The 9,641-nt window shown below is 45.4% G+C and overlaps 2 protein-coding genes across 3 annotated transcripts; one reads left to right on the top strand and one right to left on the bottom strand.

Annotated features, from left to right (window-relative positions):
• Positions 1-25: 25 nt before the first annotated feature.
• On the bottom strand, positions 26-3,115 carry LOC127341626 (uncharacterized). Its single transcript, XM_051367492.2, has 3 exons — positions 2,905-3,115; positions 1,316-1,393; positions 26-980 (listed from the first exon to the last, which is right to left on the bottom strand). The coding sequence occupies exons 1-3, from the start codon at positions 3,067-3,069 to the stop codon at positions 615-617; spliced, it is 609 nt and encodes a 202-aa protein (XP_051223452.1). The 5' UTR covers positions 3,070-3,115; the 3' UTR covers positions 26-614.
• A 223-nt stretch (positions 3,116-3,338) lies between these two features.
• LOC127341627 (uncharacterized) lies at positions 3,339-7,352 on the top strand. Of its 2 annotated transcripts, none has more exons than XM_051367493.2 (8): positions 3,339-3,627; positions 4,795-4,949; positions 5,155-5,366; positions 5,469-5,707; positions 5,967-6,165; positions 6,251-6,628; positions 6,710-6,805; positions 6,904-7,352. In XM_051367493.2, the coding sequence occupies exons 2-8, from the start codon at positions 4,841-4,843 to the stop codon at positions 7,030-7,032; spliced, it is 1,362 nt and encodes a 453-aa protein (XP_051223453.1). In that variant the 5' UTR covers positions 3,339-3,627; positions 4,795-4,840; the 3' UTR covers positions 7,033-7,352. The 2 variants fall into 2 exon arrangements, with proteins under 2 accessions (XP_051223453.1, XP_051223454.1); XM_051367494.2 differs by having other exon boundaries at positions 3,340-3,627; positions 6,710-6,799.
• Positions 7,353-9,641: the final 2,289 nt, after the last annotated feature.

Below are 9,641 nucleotides of genomic sequence, written 5' to 3'. Positions count from 1 at the left end.
GTCTACAGAATACAGATCCAAAACCTGACAAAAATATCTGGTAACCCATACAAAACTTTATTGTGTATTACAAGCTAGAGATGTTCAAACAACAAACTTTACAGAAAAAAGAATGAAACAATCCGCTCTCTCTTTCTGCGCTAAAGAATCTTTTACAGATACACAGAGAACATACCAATGATATCAGTAACTAATATGCAAAACCACAGCGAAATTGATCCCTGTTAACCAGACAATGGTCATCTAGTATGCACAGGAAAAGGAACTGACAATGCAGGCACAATTATGCCTGGACAGTTCTCCTGATCCTATCTTCTAATCAGTAACATGGACAGCAGGTGAGCTCATTCCGCAAGTCGACAGAAAGGACTGCAAAGATTGGTTCTGTCTGTCATTTACAAGGTCCCAGGATAGCGGAGACAATGGTCTCACAGCAATCGCAGCTGAGCTTTGCACGGAGGCAAGCAAGTCCTGGAGGGAAGCACCAACCATGGGGGACTTCCCCCAGCAAACCATGATTTGATATCCAAGGCTCCAAAGGAACTGTGTCCTGGAGAAAAAGGCTTCAAAGGAACTAGACAAACAAGTTACCACCTTTCATCTGGTTCACAGCTTCAATGAGTATCATGATCCATATCCGAAGAGTTCCCGGACGAATCGCCTTGCACCAAGTCCTGGTTCTCGGGAGAGTGGCTGCTCCGATCTCTATCTCCAGCTGACGGGGAGTCATCCGGGCCATATCCTGAACACTGAACAGGATGAAACGCTTGGAAGTTTTGCTGCAAAGGGCTGGGGAAAGCATTTGAGATGCTTGCAGTTCTTGTTTGATCAGTTTGCCACTGGTGAGAGTCAAGTGCAGCCGCCACATTTCCGAAGGGGGAGGTGTTAGTTTGGATATCTGCAGAAGGGGAATCATTTGCTGGCTGTGGACTTGAATGCTGAGGAGACCCTGCCATGCCCCCTCTGCGCTCGATCTCATCCTGTGTGGAGAAAAGAAGCATCAAGGATTTGGGTCAGATACTGACATAACAACAGAAAGAGCCACAGGGATATAAAGCGGTAAACATCACTTTTGAACGTAGCCTCGAGTTGGTGCCTGTTTCTGTACCAGAAGCTTTGGCATTTCAATAGACAAATAATCTATTTTGTGATGATAGTATAGTATCTTATTTTGAACCAACAGGAAATAAAAATCCTCTAAAGTTAAGCACCTTGGCCATCTTCATGGATAGGTTTTAGACACAAGATATTGACATAATATGTGAAATAGAGTTTCAATTTTACAAGAATTGGCTGAGACAAGTTGTTCGATGACCTGCACGTAGGCGAGTACATCAGCAGCAGACACTGATGCTTCTTCATGCTGACTGGATATCCACTGAAGCACAGTCTCCTGCACAATTCAATTGAAGTAAAATATCAGCTAACAGTATGTGTCGATACAATGAAGAGTTCGACCATCACCATTCCCTTAATTAAATACCACAGGGTTTCCTCCCCCTGTAGGTCTAGTTTTGTGGATACAATGAAGAACACAAATGATGATTTCAACAGTTGATACCTATGACTTACATGGCGCTACGACATAGGCATGAATTACTTCTTGGAACAATATATCTGAAATCGAATTGCATAGCAGAACATCACAAGGACATTTACTCATTCAAGCCACTCATGTATAATTCGGCAAGCATTGTTCTGTGCACTCTTAACCCACTTCGAAAGCAACATTATGAACATATTCCCCGGAACGTTCCACAACATCCAAAGAAATGTATTTCCCCGAAACATTGCTCAAAATCGAAAGAAACATATTTCCCCAAAACATTCGACAGCATCCAAAATAATATATTTCCCCGATACATTCGACAGCATCCAAAGAAACATATTTCCACAACAGACAAACAATATATTTCCCCGAAACATTGCACAACATCCAAAGAAACATATTTCCCCGAAGCATTCCACAACATCCAAAGAAACATATTTCACTGAAATATTCCACAACATCCAAAGAAACATATTTCACTGAAATATTCCACAACATCCAAAGAAACATAGCGTGGTTCGACATCCCCAACCAAACTGCCCCTTCGTCGCATGTAGATCTCCCCAGGAAACTTTGGCCATGTCGATACTTGTGCTCTGTTGCAACTCAACACTCCACAAAACCCACATCCAACTTCAGCTCTACTGCTAGCACACGATCTTTGCAAAGCATCAAGATGTGTATTTTTCTCTATCCCGTTTTCTTGATACACAACGAATTTCCACGAACAGGTGGCATGCATCACCCAAGAACGCACCGAATTCCACCACCTACGTACCAAGAACTTTCCACTTGCAGAGAAAATTTCCGAATCCTGTCCAACTGGCGACCACAAAGAACTCAGGGCCATTGACCAAGAACCAGGAACCCGGGCAGTACCAGAGACGCAATTCTTAGCATAGAGATCACCGGCAGGCAGAAAAATTGGCGGTGTTGATGCAGAGCGGCACAGGTAATATTCTGTAGTAGCTGTTAATTCTCCACCGCCTCCATTCCCTTCAGGTCCATTGGTGCCAAACAACAGTATATGACCATCATTGAAGAAGTACCAAGACATACACACCGAATTTCCACGAACAGCTGACATGCTTCAGCCAAGAAGCCCCAAAATCCCACCAAGAATTCTCGACAAAATTCAGTAACCAACGAAAGATTCCCAATCCTAAACCACCGGCAACTCCAAAAAACTACAGGGTAGAACGCATCACCATGTAATCCCCGCGCAATTCGCCATTGACCGGACAGACTCAAGAACTGGGCCAAGACGACAGTTCCGAGCCAAACAACCGATCAAACGGGCAGGCAGCGAAAGAAAGATAGCCATTGGAGGGAGGGAGGGGGTTGAGTTGACGCACCATGGCGCTGCGCTCGCCGTCGCGGAAGTTGGCCTTCTGGCTGGCGACGCCCTGCGCGTACAACTGCGAGAGCGCGTTGGCGGCGCGCCGGAACGCCTGGTGCACCTCCGCCTCCGCCTCCTCCTTCGCGCTCCGCTTCTTCCCCTCGTCACGCGCCGCGTCCATCTGGAAGAGAACCTTCCGGAAGTGGAAACTCTCGCCGGAGCAGAGGCGGAAGCCAAGGCACTGCTGGTGTTGGCGAACTGGCGCTGGTGTCGTCATGCGGCCGCTGGTGGGTCCCTGGGCCGGGCGACGTTGCGCCAAATGGGCCGCCAGGCCCATTAGTCCGTATCACCACGAGGCCCGTTAGGCCCATCACGGTTCACGACTACAAATACGCCGTCATAAAAATAAAAAAAGAGTGTGTATTCCGTATTCTGATATCCCCCACTTCCACAGAGCGCAAGCAGGCGGCAAAATTTCGATTTCCCCAGAACAAATTTTCGTCGTCTCTTCTTCCTCCTCCTCCCGCTCGTCGCCCCACGCCGGGGAGCTCGCCGAGCCCGTCTGGAACCCGGGCCGGCCACCGTTCGCCCGCCGCCTGCTCCCCGCGTCCCAGGGCCGCGCGCTCGCCTTCGCCCCCCTGCCCGGTGGCCGGCTCGTCGCCGGCGGATCCGTCGCGGGAGCTAGGGTTTCGCCCCCCTGGGCCGTCGCCGTCGCCGAGATCTAGGGTTTCGAGCTCAGGTACGCCTTCCTCCGCCCGCTCGCCGTGTGTGTGGTTGGGTAGAGTAGAATTCGTGCGGGTTTGAGGATTCTGAAATGTTTAGAGGTGGAGCGGGTAGAATTCGTCGGTTAGGGTTTGCGGTTCCGCTCTCGAATCCGCGGTTGGTTTGGGGGAGATCCACAGCCACCGGGCGGCTGGTAGCAATTGCAGTTAGGGTTTGTTCCTTGGTTTATCATCATCAACAAAATTCTGAACCTGCTGAATGGTGAAGTCAAGTGCGTGTTAGTAAAACTGGAACATATACTGATCATTCTGTTGGCGTAAATAGGGAAATCGGTGTCCTATCTCGCCTTTACTTGCTATACTTGTGCTCATCTATTACAAATGCAATGCACACCTAATTCTGAACCTGCTGAACCGTGAACTCAGGTGTTTTTACAGAACTTCAACATATACTGATCATTCTGTTGGCGTAAATAGGGAAATCAGTGTCCTATCTCGCCTTTACTTGCTACTTGTGCTCATCTATTACAAATGCAATGCACACCTAATTCTTGTTTAAATCAGATTTGAAATTGCTTACTCCCTGCACTGGACAGTATAGAATTCCTGTTAAATCAAACTAAAACGTCCTTACTTCCTAGCATCTGGATTTAGTTTGACATGTGACTTGCCAATTTTATGATTCGACCCAAAACGTGCATGCATCATCTTTCATGGAAAACTTGTCGCACATCATATAATCAGTGGGTTATCTATCTCATGTTTACTTGCGACTTGTGCCCATCTGTTACGAATGTAATGTACACCTAATTCTTGTTTGAATCAGATTTGAAATTGCCTACTCCCTGCACTGGACAGAATTGAATTCTTGTTTAAATCAGATTTAAAATTGCCTACTCCCTGCACTCGACAGAATTGAATTCTTGTTTAAATCAGATTTGAAATTGCTTACTCCCTGCACTGGAAAGAATTGAATTCTTGTTAAATCAACTAAAACGTCCTTACTTCCTACCATTTGGATCATGTTACTTGCCAATTTTATGATTTGAGCCAAAACGTGCATCATCTTTAGGGAAAAACTTTCTGCACATCATATAATCACCTTTTCCCAAACAGAGAAGAGTTATTAGAAGCTAGAATCTACAGGCAGATTCATAACTGGTGGCCCAATTTATTAACTGCAGGAAAGGCAGAATTTTCCTAGGGCAAGATCAATAGTATCAGAAAATCATGAAAGCTCCTCAGCAGCACGGTAAACCAACGGATGCAGACGCAAAAGCCAAGCCTGGCAATAAGATCCAGTGCCTGAAGCCAGGCAAATATTCTACCAAATCATCAGGTGATGTTTTGTTGTCCTATTTCCTACTGCTTTTACATTTTTACTGAATTTCATTGCAGATAAATCAACTGTCAAAGTAGGAAAATAAGTGCTTGCTAGTAGTTATAGTTGAACTGAAACAACGATATGTCTCTGTCTGTCGCTTAGCCATATGTCTGGGTTTCCACGAGTAACAGGATGCTCAAATAAGAAATTACTTTTTCAGGCAATGTTGTGCCAAAATGCATAAGGGGAGATGCTCAATCACATACTGGCAGTAAGACTATTGGCACTAAGATTCAGTTGAAGGGTGGCAGCTTTATGGTGGAACCATTTAGCAATTCGACAAACCTATTGGCTAAGCTGCCAAATCATTCTGGAAAGATGAAGCTTCAGTTTTTCCCAATAGATGAGGCGATTCAAACTATTCTACAGCAGGTGATTATCTCAGATTTTTGCAGGAGATTTTTAGAAATACTCTTTCAAGTTCACCTTCTCTTTATCCCTTCGTATGGTTTATTAGACCACTTAATGTAACAGGAAAATCACAATCCTTACCTGGAGTTAACTTTGGCTCCTCGAAAGAAGGTGTCCTCAATTGTGCAACACCTGAACACAAAATGGGGCCGTTCAAGTTGCGCAAAAGGCGACCTCATGCTCTTCCCTTACAGTGCTAGACTGGATAGCATTGCTGACAGTGAAAAATGGACTCTTAAGGATTCTTGCACAGCTGGTGATGTTTATGCTGCTGTTGGCACCCCTTCAACATTTCGATTAAGGTTCAATTTCTTACCCAGAAATGGTTAATTTCGATTTCGCACCAATATATAAATGCGTCCTTTCTTATGATCATAGTTTTCTATTTATTAACATACTTAAAATAAATCACAATGGTGGTTCAGTTTTGGAGATTGTCAAGTCAAATAGTATATTATGAAAATTGGTGGGCGTATTTTCCTGAAATGTTTACTATTTTGCTGAAAAAAAATAAACTGAGTATATGAATTGTCAGCTAATTATTGTTTCTTCTTGCTTTAGGTATGGATGGTTTGAACCTATTTTGAAGCAACAAAGCAGCGTAGCATCTTTGCCATCAGTGCACTCTGCAGAAAAGACTATTGTTGACAGGCCTTCAGATCCCCCTTTCAGTCAGCAAGAACAAATGGTTAATTTGAGTGAGTTTCCAGCTAATTTTGCCAGACCATCCGTTGAGTCTACTCCAGAACAGACTGTGTCGGTGAGTATGCAATGTCACATTTTTCTTGGAACAATGATGCCATTTGTACCTGAGACCTAATCTTCTTTGTATGTTCTGAAATTAGGACAACCAAAGCAAAGTGACACCACTTTCATGGATTGACTGCATATCCAATATCAGTTTCGGAGCACTGTTATCGGAAGTTGTACCCTCTCAAGACAGCAAACAACCACCTTCACAAAGTAACTCGATTCTTCAGCAGCTTCCTGCTACATGTGACTCATTTGATGCTGCTATTGCCTCCTTGATTCGACAACAGCAAACAACTAACCAACCGAAGGTGTCAAATCCATCCTTTTGGGATGCAGAAGAAACTTGTCATGCATTTCCTTCCCGGAAGCAAACTTCAGTCAGGGGACCCTTGTCAGCTCCTAGCAACAGTAGTGCTCTTGCCTCATCTATTCTGGGTGCAATCCCTGAATCTGATGCAGATGGTGATCAGGTAGGTGCTATTTCCTTTGCTCTTCTAATGTTCTGTTTTGCAGACACAATATGCGTTGTTTATCACCTTCTCTTTCTGCAGCAATGCTGTACTGAAGGCAGGAAAGAGGAACCAAGACCTCCGGTACCATGCTTTGGCAATAATGAGAATGTGAAACCAGATGTCTCAATGGTACAAGTCAGGGCTTCTAAGAAACGTTGATATATTTGAGATCTTTGTTTTGCTTTCTCTTCTGGCTGTTGAATTCTTATACATGGTTACCTGCTCGCTTTCAGCCTGAATCCACCGGTGAGCCAGAGCTTGGGGCATTTTGCTCTAGGCTTATAAATGGAACTGACAGTTTAGGTCTCAGCGGCTTGCTAGCAAACAGCTTGGACGCATTCCCCAACTTCTCTGTTTCGTAATGCTCTGATTTACCAGAGGGAAGACCTGAAGTTATAGATCATGTAAAGACGAGGAACTAATAAGAGATCATCATTGGCTTCCTGCTTCAACCGAAGTGATTACTGGGCTTGTTGAAGCTGCTTGTGTAGATAATAATTATTTAATGACCTATCTTAGTCACTTGATCTTTTAATTACAGATCGCTACTCGCGATGGTTCTGTCGTTTTGAGATTGTCCATAATCTGCTCGGCTGCTTACTGTGTTCCTTGCACCCTTGTACTGTGCCGATTGTTTCACAAACAAACATATTTATTGAAACTTTGTATTTTATTTTTTGTACGTAAAGCTGACTGGCTTTCTCATTCATAGCACGTTTGCTCAGAAAATGGCCTGAAGCCACTATGCCATTCCTACCTTTGTCGTCATGGAGTAGACTTGTACCTGTAGTGGGTGTACATGTATGCTTGTTGTCTTCTGCGATGTGTGTTTCTTTGTACACTAGTGACCATATCGCAATCCAGAATTAATATTTGTCAGAGACATGACCAGCCTTTTTCTAGCTGGAAATTTATTTATGATACTGTTGGCAGTTGCACATCCATTTTTTGGGGAGAAATTAACGAATGATTTTTCCGACTAACAAGGTTGAACAGACTGACACATGTACTCACCACACTCTATTTGATTTTCTTTTCTCTTAAAAGCTACTAAGAAATGTTCAAGTCAATCAAGTTCCAAGCATTTCACAACTGATCTTGCTTGAGGCTTGACCATCGGATCTTTTCAAAAAGTTTGCTAGAGATTTGCACTACATGCGATGCTTGCATCAATAGTTAAATCTGGCATCTTCTATGACCTTGGGAAAAGCTATTCAGTGATGATGCAGCAACGTTCATCAATAGTGAAAAATGCATGCTTTCTTGATTACTTCGCGAACGTTAATAAATTGTTTGATGTTCGGGACTGCCATATACTTGAATTTCCCTTCATACATTTTCGTCTGATTATATATTTTTTGCTTTAATTTTCTCTTATATGCCAGCTTGTAAGCAGAGTGTCATCTCAATTGTCTAATTATTTTGACTTCTGTTTGGATTCTTGTTTAAACGAATCAAGATAGAACTAAGAACACATAAAAAGAGCATAGAAGATCAAGACCATTACCAAACTTCCTCCAAGAATCATATTGGGTATCTACTCCCTTTCCTTTCCCATTAGGGAAGTGAGACTAGGGAAGTGAGCCTAGCTCAACTGGTTGGGGAAGTGGATGGACAAACACATACCTGAGTTTAAATCCTCACGGACACGAATTAAGGTTCCTATTTATACTTACAGTCTGGGCTGGTCCTGGTACTCGTGCAATTTATATTAAGTACTATGCTGCAATCTTAACTAAGATTAAAAATATTAGTACTCATGCCAAATGGTTGTGTGCATCCCTAATTGGTGTAGATGCCGGGAAGTGAGATTCTCCCCATCTTAAATTGGGAAGTGAGCCTAGCTCAACTGGTTTAGGAAGTGGATGGACAAACCCAGCACCTGACTTCAAATCCTCACGAACGCGAATTAAGGTTCCTATTTATACTTAAGGCCCGGGCTGGTCCCGTTACTCATGCAATTTATCTTGGGGACTATGCTTTAATCTTAACCAAGATTAAAAATCTTAGTACTCATGCCAAATGGATGTGTGCATCCCTAGTTTGTGCAGAGGTGGAAGGTGAAATTATCTTCCATTTTAAAACCGCTGCGCCGCCGCCTCCCTCCCCACCCGATCCCTCCCTGCACCGCCGCCCCTCCACCCTCCACCACCGTCCCCTCCCTCCCCCTCTCCTCCCTCCCCACCCGATCTTCGCCCCGGGTCATCTCGCGCGAGGCGGCTCCGGGTGACGACCCAAACCCTAGAAAAAGGCAGTTGATCTTCCTCTTCCCGGCCGCTGCCACCGTCGGGGTCGGCGGTGGCGGCCGCGCCCGGTTGCCAAAGGCAGGGCGGTGGTGGTGCGCCCAAGGACTCCCCTTCGCGCGGAGGCAAGATCTTTCAGGGGTGGCGACGGTGGACGGCGGGTCTGGTGGCGGTGGCCTTCGGCTACATCACCTAGATCATGGCGGGGGACGCGGTGGTGTGGCAGAACTCGATGGGGCTGAAGGGCGGCAGCGGGACCGGGCGGCGGTGGCAAGGTACATGGTCGCGAGGCAGCGACAATGAGGCTCGGCCAGGCTATCCTAGCGGGCAGCAGCCGGCCGTCTCTGCGTCGTGGGCATGCGTAGCCGCTATCCTGATGGCTACCGGCCTCCATCAGCCGGGTTGGAGGAGGAAGATGGACCGTGGTTCCCAGTCATGGCGGCGTTGTGGGGGTCGTCCGTTCCGGCTTTCATTGTGGTGGTCCTAGGGCTCTTCTTTCGCGAAGATGAAGGCGTTCCGGATGCCGATCTTTCTTCATCTAGCCGGAGTGATGAGTTCCGGAAGGCTTCGATAGCGAATGGAACAATGCATCTTTTGCCTGTAGTTCACATGTTTGGATGGTATTCGGTCGTGCACACCCATGCTTTTATTCCGACCATTTGGTTCCGGTGGGAGCGGCGTGAAGCTTTGTTCTGTGTTGACATCAAGAGACTTTTGGTCCATGGTGA

The sequence above is a fragment of the Lolium perenne genome, chromosome 3, assembly GCF_019359855.2.
Source record: "Lolium perenne isolate Kyuss_39 chromosome 3, Kyuss_2.0, whole genome shotgun sequence".
In the NCBI taxonomy this organism is placed as follows: Eukaryota; Viridiplantae; Streptophyta; class Magnoliopsida; order Poales; family Poaceae; genus Lolium; species Lolium perenne.
Note: the sequence above shows the minus strand (reverse complement) of the source record. Positions and strands in the feature narration are given on the sequence as shown.